A 15,709-nucleotide genomic window follows, 5' to 3' on the forward strand; every position below is an offset into this window, starting at 1 on the left:
TTCTATCGGCCTTGTCGAGCCTAAATCGACGAGATAACAGTAGACCAGGTATAAGTCAAAAAAATGGCAAGTCTACACATTAATTGTTCTCATCGTTGAAAGAAACAAAACTAGGCCCAGTAATCATAGTATTGTCCAGATATCTAACTCTTATCTTCTCCAGACATGACCTTGCCATTGCCATCAGTGTATGCACCTCCAACAAATGGTCTTAGGGCGTCGGGGACTTTTTCGTGGCTCATCTGAATATTGAGATATCGGCGGGGCTTCGTCGCTATCTCCTCATCTGTGACTCCAGACATCCAGTCTATGAACCCGTTTGCTTTCTTAACGAGCTTTGCTCCGCGACCAGAGGCATAGAAGCCGAATTCCTGTTTTTCTGGGCCCATGACAGTTAATCGGAACGCCAGCCTAGATGCCGGATCTTCGCTAGTCGCATGGGAAGCCCATCGTTGAGGGTGTTTTTGACCATGGGGCTTGATTTCTGCCCTAATTCGGACTCTTCGAAGAGAATTAGGATCAGGAAATGTGGCCCTGAGCTCTCCATCGTACGGAAAGTATAAATCCAACCTTGCAGCATAGGTTCGAAAGAATGATTTGAAAGGCGCACACTTCCCTCGGAATTCGAGTTTGGCATTAACGGTTCCCTGAAGCAAGGCCATTTGCACCTTCAAAGTACTGCCCTTTCGCTTTCGAGGCATTGAAGGCTCATCCGAGTTCAAGTGCAATGCAAGACTGTTTTGAGAAAAGCTGTTGTTGGTCCTCTTATCATCAGTGATCATCGCACACTGGAGACTTTCCAGCTCCAGGTCTTGTTGGGTTTCTAGCGTTTCGTCGTCCATTAAGTCCATCTCGTTGTACACCTGAAGAGAGTTATCTGGTGAGCTGTTGCGAGTTGAAATTTCTGTCCAGAGATCTCGAACTATCCCCAACTGGTCCTTGTCAAAAATGCCTCTTCTTCTGTTAATCGAAGGGAGCATCATGCTTCTTTTTTCCGTACCCCCGTGTATCCTCCTGGGGAGAATCTGCGTGAGCATCAGCAGAGCCGCTGTTAACGATTCTGCTGAGGATTCTAGGCGCACAATGTCTTCGTGATTTCTGAAACCCTTTGCTTGAAGCCAGGACCTTATGTTTGGGTCTAAATTGTCGGTGGTCATCTTTGGGTGGCCGTTGCGCTCCCAGTCGTATTGGCGAATGATCTGGAGGAGCACCAGTTGACAGCAGAACACATTTGGTCGTATCCCACGAGTGTTCGTAATCAGGATTGCAAATTGCAATACCGCTGACAATGCCGCGGCCTGAGCCCAGCTATTTCCCCACAGAGCAACCAATGGGGCAGGGGAGGCAAGATAAATGCATTGTCTTCCACCCTCCATTATTTCAAGCCATGCTTTGAAGGCACGACCTCGAAGATAGAGCTTAAAAGCATCCGTCGATGGATTTCCTTGAAAAAGAACTCTTTCAGCCTGTTCGTCACATACCAAGATCACCTGCAAATGGCTTCTGGCAACAAGTTCACGATTCAAGCAGCGAAGGATATGGATCCCTGAGGGTGCCTCTGTGCGGATCTGAGTCCCTAATTGTAGGGTTACTAAACGCCGGAAGCCGGCAGTCCATACCAGACAGTTCGAATACGTCAACCCACATGGCGCAAGGTGAGAAGGCATTGACCCGTTTTTGGCGTTGGAAACCCCCCAAAAACTTTCATTAAGAATGAGACCAAGGCGAGAATTGTGGTTGCCGATCGGAAGCGATATCTCCTTTGTTTCATCACCAGGCAAGTGAGTTTTAGCCAAATCTGCTTGCAACCATGAGAAATCCATGGCTTCCGTCATCCCACGTTCCAGAATATCTTTATCATTGCGTTGGAAGCACTCCAGCCGTAACCGCAAATGGGGGTGGGTATTGATGGCTTCTTGGATCGCTGTCTCGCAGTCCCTCCTTGTGAACTCCGAGAAGGATCGAAACTGAAAATTATGGACTTTGTTCTTGTGCTCCATGCGCGCTTCAGGCCATTCCCGGATGTCCTCATCCGTTGACTGTCGGAGCTGCAAAGAAGATTGGTATCGGGCCCATGGCGATAGGCTGCGTCCTTGGAGAAGAGGCGAGATGAGATTGAGCCCTCTGAAAGAGTAAGTGAAACCATCACGTGGCCGTCCAAATACCCTCGTTAACTCTTCAGGTGGAAGTGATTGGAAGCATCGAGCCATTATCATCTCCAAGATGTTGTTGAGAGCGGTATTGATGACAGGATCGACGTTTTCTGGTAGGGCAAGTGTCCATAGCCTAACAAAGTTTGCTGTGCGGTGCCCATCTCCCCTTCGAATGACGAAATAATGAAGGGTGTCCGTGTCACCGGTCCTGATCGCCCTGACATGCTGGGCAATGCGCTGTTCGGTGTTGCTGGATTGTCCTACATATGGGCGCCAGTAGTCCGGGTCGCGGTCGTCCGTCACGTAGTCCAGGTATCCACTGTTCAGCGGCCATTGAGTCTCATTCTTTGCCTGCGCTTGTCGTACTTCGTCAAGTCTTATCAGAAGATTGATAGATCAGCTATTGTCACATCAAGCCATCCTCGACTGAACGTACAAACTTCTTGTGATTATCCGTCCTTCCAGGTTCCTAATTGTTGAGTCGACGGTGCCAAGCAAAACTTCAGTGAAACTGTCAATGCTGTCAAACAGAGAGACGACATCAGTGTATGGGATATGCCGAAGATAGCTCTCTCTACCGAAATCTCCCTGGAGTTTGGTTGCCAACAAATTTATCATATCTCGCAGTGTCGGGAATCTAACAGGAGTCTGGACCACAAGCCGGCTATCGGTAAGAGATGGAAGGTTTGAATGAGAGATTTGGCACAACCTTACCATTTCAACTGAATGAGAAGACTGTGATGGGTCTGTTTGAACAGCAGCCGGGTTCGACCTAGCGACAGGACTGTTTTGGCACCTGTCGGCTTTATGGCCCTTCTGATCACATCTTTGACAAGGCTTTGCCTTTAAGCAATCTCTAACCGCATGGCCATTCCTTTTGCAATAGATACACCAGTTAATAAGGTCAGGGCAACTGTTTCTGAGATGCCCAAGGGAGCCACAGTTGTAACAGGCTCGATTTGGATTCTCTCCTTGTAGATAGATGGCCATGCTGGTGTATACTTGGACCTGACACAGAGAAAGAGTATCAGCTGATGAGAGACAAAGAGAAGTCGAAATTCATGCTAGGATTGGGTGATGAGGCCTTTTATCTTGACGGAGAGAAGGTGTCGAAGAGCTGTAAGCATAGTGGAGTTCTCTCAGTGAATGAGAGCATTTCTGCTACATACAAAGATAGGTGTGTACGGGCAAAGACCCAACTCATAAGCTGAGATGGCATCAGTCTGGCAAAAATCAGGCAAGCATTTGGATAGCCTCAACAGCGCATGGCTTAAACCAAGCATGCCTGACTCTGAAGCTCTCTGGAACATAAACCCTGGAAAGAGACAACACATCTCTAAGATCGATACATAGCCCTCTAATCCCATATCAGTGGCATACAAGCAACTGCAGATGACAGAACAAACAGCAGTATGTGGAGACAAGCGGATTGAACCCGGTATGCCTGACAGCTCTGCTTACCTCCAAGGCAAAACCCTGCCTGTTGTAAGAAGCATAAATCTAAGCTCGAACAAGGTGAACAAGCGGCGGTTTTACGGTAGAAGAATATAAGGTGTCTAGCACATATGTCCATTTCGTCATGACCAACACGTCGTTGAGATAGTGATCATCTCATAAACATCTGGTTTACATCGCAACTATCAGATGACCAAGGTCCTCCCTGCTCTAGAAAATAAGGGCCGTGGAACTCAATCACCGTACACGAGTGTATATCCATTTCCCCGATTTCCTCCCCATTCATCCCTCTGAGCAAAGCCAGAATGACTCCTGTACGCCGTGCTTTTCTTCGTTGGACCCCTTGGTCGCCTTGTCGTATGTCTGATCCTCGCCTTGACCTGGCAACAGTATGCGTAACGAAGATGGAGATATAGAGCCAGGTCACCAGTACTGAAACATTCTTCCAAAGCAAACCCAGGATGAGATACAAGACAGACACACATCAATAAGAAGACTGATCGGGGGCAAAAAAAGATAATGATAGGAAGAAGTATCACAAGGACTGAACAGCTGTATGAGAGAAAATGCAGGTATCTTCACAATATGTCCTTATTCCCCTCACGCGCGGGCTTCCTCAGTGGACCGTTCTTGAGTACGCTGCTGTCCGCCACGGCCGCCCTTGCCGCCTCTCTGGCCACGCTGAGCGCCAGCCTCGGCGCTGCCAGCCTCTCCGCCCAGAGTGAGCTGAGCAGTTGCTAGCCGGTTGGACAGTTCCATCTGTGTGCGAATGGTGTTGGCCAGGTAAGACACGACCAACACATCCTGAATGTGGTTGTTGCTGTAACATAGTTAGTATCAGGTACGAAACCACCAAAGAAAGAAGGCCACAAAGAAAACATACAAGTCACGTTCAATGTCGGCGGGTTCAACCTTGGGGGCCAAGGCCAGGGCATTGAGGAGGAACTGGCCCAGTGCCGTCGAAGCGGGGGCTTCTTCATCAATGACGGACTCGACGTATCTGGAGACTCTGTCGATCATGCCAAGAACCTCCTCGATGGCACGCTCCAGAGCCTCGATATCAGTGAAGATGTTTGTGGCACGGCTTTCGGCGTCTTTGGCGGAAGCAATAGTCTCGAGGCCACTCTTTTCGGCCTCGCCATAGCGAATCTCATAAGGGACAGGAATGAAAGCGGCGCTGTCTGCGGCCCTCTCGGCGGTCACACCGACAGGGGCGGATATGTAGGCGCGGGTCTCAATATCCTTCCCAGGCTCAGTAGACACCGTCAGATGGACGGCAGGATGAGGCCATGTGCCGTCACCCTGGCCGCTGTAGAAGTTCTGGATCAAGGCGGAGAAGGTGTTTAACTCGGACGACGTGGCGTACCAACCAACAAGCACTTCCTTCGGGTTGGCTTTGAGGTGCAGCGCAAGCATTTGCTTCTGGTATTCCATATCCACCTCGACCTGGTCGGTCGTCTCTGTGTGCCCAACAGCAAAGGTGCTACGGATTTCCACCTCGGTTCCATCCTCTGATCTGGTTCCAAGCAGGGTACCGATGACACGCTCCTGATCGGCATTGCGACGGAGGGAATGGTCGAGAATCGAGAAAATGGCCTGTTACAAGGTGATGAGTAAACCCGATCATTCGGCGTTTCCCCAGACATATCGAGGACATACCTGAGGCTGAATGACAACATTCAGAGGGGCGGTGGTTGGTGCAGACCCCACTGCCACTGGGCCCAGAGGGCGAGCAAGGTGAAGGAAAGAATCGGTTTCAGCCATGTTGGAAATGTGTAAAATATGCCGAAGCCTGTTTCTCTCACAGACTTGAATACTTCCTCGCCGGTGGTGGGGATGGTTCTGTAATCTTTTTTCTTTCTAATTCTTCCGCCCGCTCAATCTCGGCGGAGTTCTTCGAGGCTCAAATTGTGTGTGCGCCCAAAGGGGAATTTCGCGCTAAGATAAGATAAGACCGAGCCCCCGAAGCAAAGAAAAAAAATATGAGCTTGAACTAACAGCAGGAGTTGATCGTACTTGTCAAGAGCTGTAACTCAAGCGCATACTATCAGAGATCTTTTCACTAAGCCAGAAAATGCCCCCTGTACGCAATAGAGGTGGTAGATCCAGCAGAGGACGTGGCAGAGGACCCAGGGGCCAGACCAAGAGCAGGAATGGCTTCACCACCTCCCGAGTCGAAGACGTAGAGTAAGTATAAATTTTTCCTACCTTGCGTGTCTCGCTCTCTGAATAACAATAAGTTTATCTATCAGTTCGGAGGGTCATTCAGATGATGAATCGCATCTCAACCAAGAGCCTCTTGGAGATGAAATTGACCACGGAACCCAAATGGACGATGTCTTGTCTGACAGCGACGACGAAGACCAGCAGACAGCTCGTCCGTACAACGAATTAATTCGATTACTCCAAGCAAATACGGAACCTAAAGGCCCTGTTAGGAAGAAGAGAAAGGTTGAGCACAACGGAGAAGAGAAGAGAGATGCCGTGCCCGCCACGAACGGAGAAGAGGACGATGCGGCCCTACTAGGAGGTGATGATTTGCAAGAGCAGGAGCCGTCAGACGAAGAAGAGGAAGATCACCCAGAGGAAGCGGACGGAAAACTTGAGAGTGACGACGAAGAAGATGGTATTTATCCGAACCGACCCGCCACTGTTTATCTAAACTTCTAACGCTGTACAGCAACCGACCCTTTTGAGACTCACTTTTCGATAGTAGAAGAGAGCGAGCTGGTCAAGAAGATTAAATCAGCAGAAGAAAAGAAATGGAAAAGCACGAAGAAGGAAATCACGAGCGGGTTGAAGTTGATACGCGCTCTTCCCGACGTTGGCGATGACGACATATCCTTGCTACCAGCAATGAAGCACTTCTCAAGTGTCAAGGTAAGCCACAGGTCCAGGCTAGAGACCCAATATCGACCTTCAAGATCGTTTCTTCTAAGTCACTTATAGCTCAAGAACAAACTTTATGGTCCTGCCACAGAGCGGATCCCAACAATCAGCGGTGATGCTCAGCATCTCGCGCCTTACATCTTCGGCTATCAAGATGTTTTATACGGAGCCAGAACGACGTCGAACTCGGGCGCGATGCGGGATATCCTAGCCGTTCATGCGGTCAACCATGTCCTAAAGACACGAGACCGAGTGCTGAAGAACAACGCTCGCATTGCCAAAGAACAGGACGCAGACCTGGACCTTCGGGACCAAGGGTTTACCAGACCGAAGGTGCTTTACCTTTTGCCGACAAGACAAGCTTGTGTTCGAGCGGTCGAGTCCATAACACGCTTCTTCCAGCCGGAGCAGCAAGAGAACAAGAAGCGGTTCTTGGACACATTTTCTGCAGCGGACGACAAATCCTGGGAAAACAAACCTGAAGACTTCCGGGAGCTTTTCGGCGGCAACGACGATGACATGTTCCGGCTGGGTCTCAAATTTACTCGGAAGACCATGAAGTACTTTTCACAATTCTACAATTCGGATATAATTTTGGCGAGTCCCCTAGGTCTACGCACAATCATGGACCAGGCTGAGTAAGTAGATCTGAGTCTTGGTTCTCCACGAGTTTACCTTGCTGACTGCCGTCCAGCGCAAAAAAGCGTGACCACGACTTCTTGTCGTCAGTCGAAGTGGTGATAGTCGACCACGCCGATGCTTTGCTCATGCAGAACTGGGACCACGTGGACTACATTCTCGACCATCTCAATCTGCAGCCCAAAGAGGCTCACGGGTGTGATTTCAGTCGTGTGCGAACATGGTACTTGGACAACCATGCCCGGTATGTCCGCCAGATGATCGTCTCTGCTTCATTCATCACACCCGAGATCAACTCGTTATTCTCCACACATATGCAGAACTTCGCAGGAAAAATCAAGGTGACGCCGGTGTACGCGGGGGCTATCTCCGAGGTGCCCCTCCCAGTATCCGTCAAGCAGACCTTTTCGCGGTTCGACAGTCTCACGCCGACCAAAGACCCGGACGCGCGGTTCAAGCATTTCACCACGACGGTGCTCTCGTCCTTGGTGCGAAACATCACATCCAGCCGGGACAAGAGCAGTGCGGGAGGTACCTTGATCTTCATCCCGTCGTACTTGGACTTTGTGCGAGTGCGCAACTACTTTGCAACATCGTCGCAAACCACCAACGTCTCGTTCGGGGCGATCTCGGAATATAGCGAGGTCAGGGAGATGACACGGGCACGCACACACTTCATGAATGGGCGGCATTCGGTGCTGCTGTACACGGAGCGCTTGCACCATTTCCGTCGGTATCAGATCCGGGGCGTGAAGCGGATTGTCATGTACGGTGTGCCGGAGAACCCGCTGTTCTGGGGGGGGATTGTGGGGTTCTTGGGCTTGGATGGGGCGGGCGTCGTGGACGCCGCGGAGGGAGGCGTGCGGGCCTTGTTTTCCAAGTGGGATGCACTGAAGCTGGAGCGCATCGTGGGAACGAAACGAGTTGGCAATATGTTACGGGAGAAGGGAGGAGATACTTTTACTTTTGTATAGGGACATACTTTGGCGGGGGTCATTCATCATAGACATATTTGGTTTGAGCGATATATTCACACAGCACTTATACTTTGTGTGCCACCAAACAACTACAAGGCCAATGATACTGTAAAAGCAGGTAGATTTTTTCTAGGTCTTTCTTCCCATTTGCCCTTGAAAAGAGTGCAGAAGGTGCCAAGTCCATGATTCCATAAACACAGCCGATCATCCGTCCACAGCCCCCACAGACAACACTAGCACAGTGATACTTCTTGCTTAGTCCAATAAGAAAAGGGGGACTAAAAAGCAGATGAGAGTTACTAGCTGCGAAAAAAAAAAATGAAGCAAAAAACATATCGATGTTTGGAGCAACTCTCGTCCTCTCGGCTGACTGAAGCCAATACATATGGTCACTTGATCAGCTCTTCCAAGTCAGTCATGACCTGAATGGGCTATTTCGTGATATTTATGATTGATGATATTTGACGCCTGTTTGTGATATAAATATTCTATTTCTCCTTTGGCTTTAATTATCAATATTCTCACCGGTTGAATGATGGCGTCCTCTCAACGCCAGTACAATACTCTCCAAAATTCGGAGAGTATCGCTGCGCCTCCGTTATCGGAGAACAGTCAGAATAGTTACGAAGATGAGATCCGCAGACCATTACTGGGCTCATCGTCCTCGACAGACGTTGAAGGCAATCGCAAGGAGGGTTCGCACCGATGGCTACGAGCTGTTTACGAGGAAGGAAAGGAGATCTGGCTCCAGGGTAAGGGCATGATTCTAGTGACGTTGGCGCAGTTCTTTGGTGCTTCCATGAATGTCATGACCCAGATCCTTGAGCTTGACAGCGGATTACATCCTTTCCAGGTTGGTTTTATCAGAATGCCCGCGGGGCGCTATGCAATATATCGCTGACCAGCAGCGTAGATCCTCTTTGCCCGCATGTCGGTCACCGTCGTGGCAAGCTACCTCTACATGTGGTATACCAACGTTCCACATCCTTTTGGGACTCGGCCTGTGCTGGGCCTGCTGATCTTCCGGGCCATGGGTGGTTTCTTCGGGGTCTACAGTATCTACTACGCGGTCCAGTACCTACCTCTTTCCGAGGCCACCGTCCTGACCTTTTTGGCACCCATCCTCTGCTGCTACGCTTGTTCACTGTTTATTCCCAACGAGACATTCACACGCAGGCAGCAGCTGGCCGCTGTGATCTCCATGGTAGGCGTAGTTCTGATCGCGCGCCCATTCTCGTCGTCAGCTACGCTTCCCGACCCGGAGAAGCTGGAAGGGCGCAAGCCCGGCACCACGGACGAATTCCAGCATATCTTGGCAATTTTGGCGATGATGGTGGGAGTCCTCGGTTCAACGTGTGCGTACACGTCGATCCGGATCATCGGCCAGCGGTGCCATCCCCTGGTCTCGGTCACGTATTTCTCACTCTTCACTACCGTTATGTCATTCCTGGCTATGTTGCTGGTGCCTTCCGTGCCGTTCAAGTTGCCTGAGACTGGGTTGGAATGGGCCTTAATTGTGGGACTTGGGGTTTGTGGATTCTTGTTGCAGTTTTTGCTGACCGCTGGATTGGCATACGTGCCGCCGCCTCCGAGAAGATCTCTGAAGGTCTCCGGAGGAGATGGCAGTGATTGTAAGCCGACGAGATCCTCCTCGGGATCGCGTGCCACCTCCATGATCTACACGCAGATGTTGTTTGCACTTTTTTATGACAAGGTGGTCTGGGGTAACACACTCTCTCCTTTGAGCTGGGCAGGCTCGGCGTTGATCGTGGGAAGTGCACTGTACGTGGCGGTCGTGAGTGGCGGCAAGAAGAGTGCTGCAGCATCAGTTGCAGCTGATGAGACTGCAGAAGAAGGGAGGGAAGCGATGGCTTGAAATCACTGAAGCTGATGGGAAGGGTGGGGAAAGATGGATGGAGAGGGGATACGCAGGTGAAGTCAATGTTTAAGACTGGAAAGAATATTCGCTCGACTTATTGGTCAATGCTGGTGCATGAGAAGTCGAAGCAGGTAGGCAGGCCGATGATCTGTGAGCAAGGATGCAGATGGAGGAGCGGATTGCAGGTCAGAGATGGTGAAAATTATGAAAGCGGTAAAAGCGTCAATACGATCAACATACCATATAGAAACCCGTATATAGAAAGCAAACGCTAGTCGATGAATTGATAAGCAGTCCTAGACAAAGCACCAGAGTAGATGGATATATACTCCGCTCATGATGATCATCACACATATTCTACTCTTGAGCTTAATGAACTTTATATCATTCCATCATGAGTAAGTTGGAGCGTCTCAACAACGCTAGAAATTTAGCCTTCCCACTTCAATTGTACCTACCTGGCTTTGTAGAATATGTAGAATACTCCCATAAACATCTCAATAATATCTAGGACAAGGGTAAGAGACTCTTGCATTGGAGACCGAGAGAGTTGACACCCCAGGTTTCAATTAACTCCACCTACGCAAGCATACATATTTGATACACAAAAGCCCATTGGCCACCAAGCGAGCAAGAGCCCCATCTGAAAAAGCATAATTGGTCCAGATACAGAATCTCAAAACGGCATTGGGTAGCAGCGACCACCGAAAAGTCCCGATCCGGAAGGCGGAAACTCCCGCGGCCGGGGAGTGCCAGGCCTTGGCCAATCAGCTGCAAGGACATTAAAGCTTTCCCAGAGGAAACAGCCAAAGACCAATCAGATATTGAGGATCTGATGAATTTGATGCCTCATGAAGAAGATTGCCGCGTGTTTCATAGGGATAATCCCTCGTCGGAGGGGTATACTCCGTATAGATAGGTGATACGATGCAAAAGATGGATATGGCTCGAGTATATATACAGATCGACCGATCTCCACTTTCATACTAATCAAATCCTCGCTCAATTGCCTATCCTCCAACTGTATATCCCCTTCCTACTTACCCCCACGCCGTCGACGTCTCATCTTTCTCTGGTAGAAAGATACACCATTCTCTTAATCCTATAGACTATAGACTATAGATCATAGATACAGAGAAGATATGCGACACTTCGATGCCTGGTTGCTTCGTGATCCATACTCCATCTGGCACTATTATTCAACCGGACGACGATGGCAGGAGATAGTCCGTGATCTCATCCAGGAACGCAAGATCTGTGCTCCCCCGGTTGACTTACAGTCTTCGACCCCATCCAGACCAGTGGACCCTTACGACCGTCCCGTCAACCCGCAGTCCGGCTCGCCGCTCTTCGCCAAACTGCCTCCCGAGATCCGCTTCATCATCTACCAGTACGTCTTTGGCGATGAGGCCGTCCATCTGGTCCAGCTCAAGAGCAAGATTCGCCATGTGCGCTGCCGGCACACCTTCTCCTCCCTCAACAGTCACCGACTCTGCTGCCCGATCACCCCGGCTCGCTGGCGAGCGGGAGCAGCGACCAACGACGGCCAGTCTGACAGCATGCTCTACCCGCACACGCATCCCGCCCTCCCCCACACACTGAGCAACGGCTCGCTCGCCCTCCTGCGCACCTGCCGCGCCGTCTACGCCGAGGCCGCCGACCTCCCCTACGCTACCCCGGTCTTCGACGTCGACGACCTGCACACCTTCGTCGCCTTCTCCCTGACCATCGACCCGCACCGCCTGCGCGCCATCCGCCGCCTCACCGTCCAGTGGACGCCCATCTGGCAGCCCATGGCCGGCCAGGAGCACAAGGCCTCCATCTATGCGCACACCCACAACGACCGCCTCTGGGCCCTCTTCTGGTCCCGCGTCGCCGCCTGCCGCGCCCTCGAGGAGCTCCAGCTCAGCATTGACCTCGGCCGCTTCACCAGGGCCACCATCGCCGGCGGGCTGCTCGGTGGGCAACGCCTGCGGCTGGACGTAAGGGAGTCATGGATTGCGCCGCTGCTATCTGTGCGGGGCCTGCGCGTGTTCGACCTGGGCATCACCGCGCGGTGTGACGCTGACCCTGTCGCGCGGAGACTCTTGGAGGAGAACCTCCGTCGGGACGCGGTGACGCTGAGAGACCATCTCCGTGCAATCATGTGCTCGGCGCCTGGCGAAGCGGTCCTGGTTCCGGGGGTTGAGCTCTGGAAGCCTTGCTCCGTGGAGGACAGCCATGAGCAAACGCAGCCTGACCGAGGACATCGAAGCAGGCCTCGGCTGGCTATTACTGCTAAGTAGATTGTATGCCTGTCGTGCATTTTACAAGAGCCTATAGTTGAGATTGGATATCCCTGCAGGGAGTTCAATCACCTACGCGCCCCTATACACACTGTTCATGATACCCTGATGATATATCACTGGCGATGCTTTGATTGTTTTGACCTTGTATTCTGGTTTCAGCGATAGAAAGTGTGCTTATATTCCGTCCCGGATAGATGCGTCGTATTGCACGTGGCACATTGCGAACAAACAATCAGTTTTTACCTATCTACAGGATCTATTATAGATACTAGAACGTAGAAACCTATACAATAAAACAAAATGCACAAACGGATGAGTCAATCCCCAATATCACCAAATGTTCCAGCCTACCCAACGTTAATCCAGTCAATTCCACGCGTATCGATTTATTCCATCCAAGCAAATGCGTCCAAGTCCGTTTCAAGAGTCAAACCAGGCGATCAATCGTGGTCTGTCTCAAACAAGGTATTATCATGACGGATCCAATATCAATCAGAATGAACAAAGAAGAGATGATCGTTCGAGTAAAGTGAGGGGTCTGATATTTTTCTTTCATTTTTCTTCTGCCTTTCTTCCACTGACAGGCCTTTGGATGTGAAGGAGGTATAAAAAGAAGGAAAGAAATCAATTTTGATCTTTTTATTTCTTTTCTGACTTTTGTTTTGTCATTGTTTTCGTCCCAGTCTATGAGCCCAATGTCAATATTACATTATACTCAGGTCAAGACACCGTGCCGTAGCCAGGGACACAAAGACAGAATCATGTCCGAGGAAAAGAATCCCTTTGATTGCAACAGTTTACGATGTTGCGTGCAGAGATCTCTCGGAACCAGTATGGCCGTCAGGCGCTTCTAACTCGGGCTCGGGATCGTCCTCGCTCGTGGGCGAGTGAGGCCGGCTCTCCATGAGCGATCGTCGGCTGCGCATCATCTGCAAATATGGTCAACACTCGATTCTATCGTCGTGGCAGAAAAGGTAATCACAAACCCATGCTCGCACACCGCCGATCAAGCCCAAACTGTAGCCCGTCGCAAAATCTTCGTTTCTCCCGTTTGCTCCAACTGGGCTGTCAGGACGACCCAGTGCTTCTAGTCGTGACACATGTGATTTCTGGCCACCGGTAGGACTGGTCAGCCCACCATTACCACCACGCCCACTTCCCAGGTCCATGCTGTTCCGCGCGCTCGGGGCAGGACTGCCAGGCCGGCTGTTTTGCCATAACTGTCGCAATTCTCGGCCCAGTTCCTGGCCAGTGGCTGTCCAATTGCTGCGAATGTTGTCCCGAAGCTCCATGACATGTCGCTTGATCTCCAATTCATTCTTCTTGATCCATGACACGTTTAACTCCTGTCTCGATGCACCTCGCTTGAATTGACGGGCAATGTACTGGTCGTAGTCGCGGACAATTCTGGATGAAACGAAAAGGGTCAGCAGCCACGTCTGCCAACGGGTAGTTCCTTTGAAGGAAAGACAAACCTGGTGATAATGCCCGTTGTGCTGACCCCCTCAGTTCTCTGCGTAACCAGGAACTTGCCTTGAGCCTTGATCGGTGCATAAATGTCGTCTCCTTCCGCAGCCCCATAAGGCAGGTCATCGTGAGCAACATAATCGATCTGATGCTCCTCAATGAACTCCGGAGTTACGATCCAGGGACAATTGGGAATCACCTCGTCCACCCATTTGCAATGGCGAACGCTCTCTGCACGCTCCCGACCGCTGAGCACGGTAAGACCCTTGCGCTTGTGAGTCTCATCGTCTCCTGTCACGCCGACAATGAGATACACATCGGGGAAAGCCTTTTTTGCTTGTTCCAGCTGTCGCATGTGTCTGTCAAAAACCACCAGCAATGAGCATCAAGTCCATGACTGCAGAAAATAGCTGTAATATATATATATATATATATTTTCAAAAGGTGTAGACATACCCCACGTGAAACAAATCGAAAACACCATCCGCATAGACGCGAACCGGTCGCCCCGTCGGAGGTGGATTGGTGTGGTACCCAACGGGATGCTGCAGCCCAGCTCTCTCGGGCGGTTTCATTAGACGCGCTCTTGTTTCTGCATCGGCGCCGGCGGTCTTGATGTGCAACCCCGGTCGACTCGTCGCCCCATGCTCAATGTCACTACTAGCTACAGTGGTCTCAGATGGCTCGCCGGGATCTTCCTGATGGATGGCTGAGGCGTATTCTGTGGTTCCATTGGACACCGGGGCCTGAGCCTCGCCAGAGGACGACTTCCGAGCCCGTTTCGAAGGCGGGATGGGACCCCCGGCCGAGGTCACATCAATTGAAGTATGTTTTCTGGTTTTGCTTGCTGTCGGGGTGATGGGATCGGTGGAGTCACCTCCTTCCTCACCGGACGCGTCACGAGACGATGGTTGGAGGAGATCGGCTGTGGATGATTTGGCAATCTCGGCCGGTAAATGTTGAGAAGCACTGCGCTTGCGTTTGGCCGCAGTGGACGACGGAGACGACATGTTGGCTGACCGAGGAGCACTGCTCTACTTCTGTCGGGGTGTCGAAAGATATAGGGTATCTAGTTGAGAAAAACCATGAGAGATTTCAAGGTTGGACAGAAGGAGGTTGGAAAAAAAAATTCGAGGAGAGGAAATGGGGTAAGGGAAAGTGCTGAGAGCTAAGGTAGTCCTGTCAGTTAGTCTAATAATAATTAAAAAAGGAGACCCTGAGACAGACGGAAGGCGGAAGAACGAGCAGTACGGAGTAGACTAGACTAACCGGCTGATCAGGCTAGCGGGGGACAGTCCCGGTAGGAAGCTACCTCGCCCAGTAGTAAGGGGGCCGAGTCTCAGATCCTTTTTAGTGGGTAGAATAGATGATTCTATAGAGAGGACGAGAAATATCCGACAGAGAATTGTCATATGCAACGGACAAGAATTTTTTTTTTCCCTTTCTGAGAAACAGACTTAACTTCCTTAGGGTACAGGCTGCTCTATCAACATATGGAGTACTCTGTACAGCGATTACATTAGACTCCACTTACCTAACGGAGTAAAGTACGGTAAGGTAAGGTCAGGTACCCTGTTGATACCGAATAGGTACTTGTGTTGGTATGAACTGGGTAACAGGCGCTATCGAAAGCATTAAGATACGTGTTGTATGAAAATGTCATGCAACATATGGGGGCATTTTCGGATTAATGCAATCCATACAACCATTTCAAATGCACAGCTAAGGTACCGGCCCAGGTGGTTTCTGTCGCCATGAGGGTTTGTAATTTTACAATTCATGAATCTGACTATACTCTCATAGTGATACTAAGTTGTCTCTTTTCTGCCTCGAACTACTAGTAGTTTCTATTTGGTTCTGCCAACCCATCGGTGATCGCAAGCTCTTCGCATATTACTTCTAGTGGGCCGCTCAATGTGTACGATATCGGAAGAGATCCAAAAAAGAAATATAGCCTACTGG

General features: G+C 50.5%; 6 protein-coding genes across 6 annotated transcripts; 3 read left to right on the forward strand and 3 right to left on the reverse strand.

Moving 5' to 3' along the window:
* Positions 1 to 143: 143 nt before the first annotated feature.
* On the reverse strand, positions 144 to 2,771 carry Aud_008619 (uncharacterized protein; the record flags this gene model as incomplete). Its single annotated transcript, XM_043293489.1, has 2 exons — positions 144 to 2,529; positions 2,590 to 2,771. 2 exons carry the CDS (start codon positions 2,769 to 2,771, stop codon positions 144 to 146), a joined length of 2,568 nt encoding a protein of 855 aa, XP_043149424.1.
* Positions 2,772 to 4,208: 1,437 nt separating this feature from the next.
* Positions 4,209 to 5,372, reverse strand: Aud_008620 (eukaryotic translation initiation factor 3 subunit F; the record flags this gene model as incomplete). Its single annotated transcript, XM_043293490.1, has 3 exons — positions 4,209 to 4,428; positions 4,492 to 5,204; positions 5,268 to 5,372. 3 exons carry the CDS (start codon positions 5,370 to 5,372, stop codon positions 4,209 to 4,211), a joined length of 1,038 nt encoding a protein of 345 aa, XP_043149425.1.
* Positions 5,373 to 5,682: 310 nt separating this feature from the next.
* Positions 5,683 to 8,110, forward strand: Aud_008621 (UTP25 family protein; the record flags this gene model as incomplete). The annotated part of the gene is made up of 5 exons (XM_043293491.1): positions 5,683 to 5,795; positions 5,861 to 6,234; positions 6,289 to 6,488; positions 6,558 to 7,135; positions 7,192 to 8,110. 5 exons carry the CDS (start codon positions 5,683 to 5,685, stop codon positions 8,108 to 8,110), a joined length of 2,184 nt encoding a protein of 727 aa, XP_043149426.1.
* A 538-nt stretch (positions 8,111 to 8,648) lies between these two features.
* On the forward strand, positions 8,649 to 9,989 carry Aud_008622 (DMT family transporter; the record flags this gene model as incomplete). The annotated part of the gene is made up of 2 exons (XM_043293492.1): positions 8,649 to 8,966; positions 9,027 to 9,989. 2 exons carry the CDS (start codon positions 8,649 to 8,651, stop codon positions 9,987 to 9,989), a joined length of 1,281 nt encoding a protein of 426 aa, XP_043149427.1.
* A 1,145-nt stretch (positions 9,990 to 11,134) lies between these two features.
* Positions 11,135 to 12,277, forward strand: Aud_008623 (uncharacterized protein; the record flags this gene model as incomplete). The annotated part of the gene is made up of 1 exon (XM_043293493.1): positions 11,135 to 12,277. The coding sequence occupies one exon, from the start codon at positions 11,135 to 11,137 to the stop codon at positions 12,275 to 12,277; it is 1,143 nt and encodes a 380-aa protein (XP_043149428.1).
* Positions 12,278 to 13,077: 800 nt separating this feature from the next.
* Positions 13,078 to 14,757, reverse strand: Aud_008624 (choline-phosphate cytidylyltransferase; the record flags this gene model as incomplete). The annotated part of the gene is made up of 4 exons (XM_043293494.1): positions 13,078 to 13,209; positions 13,267 to 13,687; positions 13,756 to 14,106; positions 14,204 to 14,757. 4 exons carry the CDS (start codon positions 14,755 to 14,757, stop codon positions 13,078 to 13,080), a joined length of 1,458 nt encoding a protein of 485 aa, XP_043149429.1.
* Between the last annotated feature and the right edge of the window lie 952 nt (positions 14,758 to 15,709).

Source organism: Aspergillus udagawae, assembly GCF_001078395.1.
Source record: "Aspergillus udagawae IFM 46973 DNA, scaffold_6, whole genome shotgun sequence".
NCBI classification, from domain to species: domain Eukaryota; kingdom Fungi; phylum Ascomycota; class Eurotiomycetes; order Eurotiales; family Aspergillaceae; genus Aspergillus; species Aspergillus udagawae.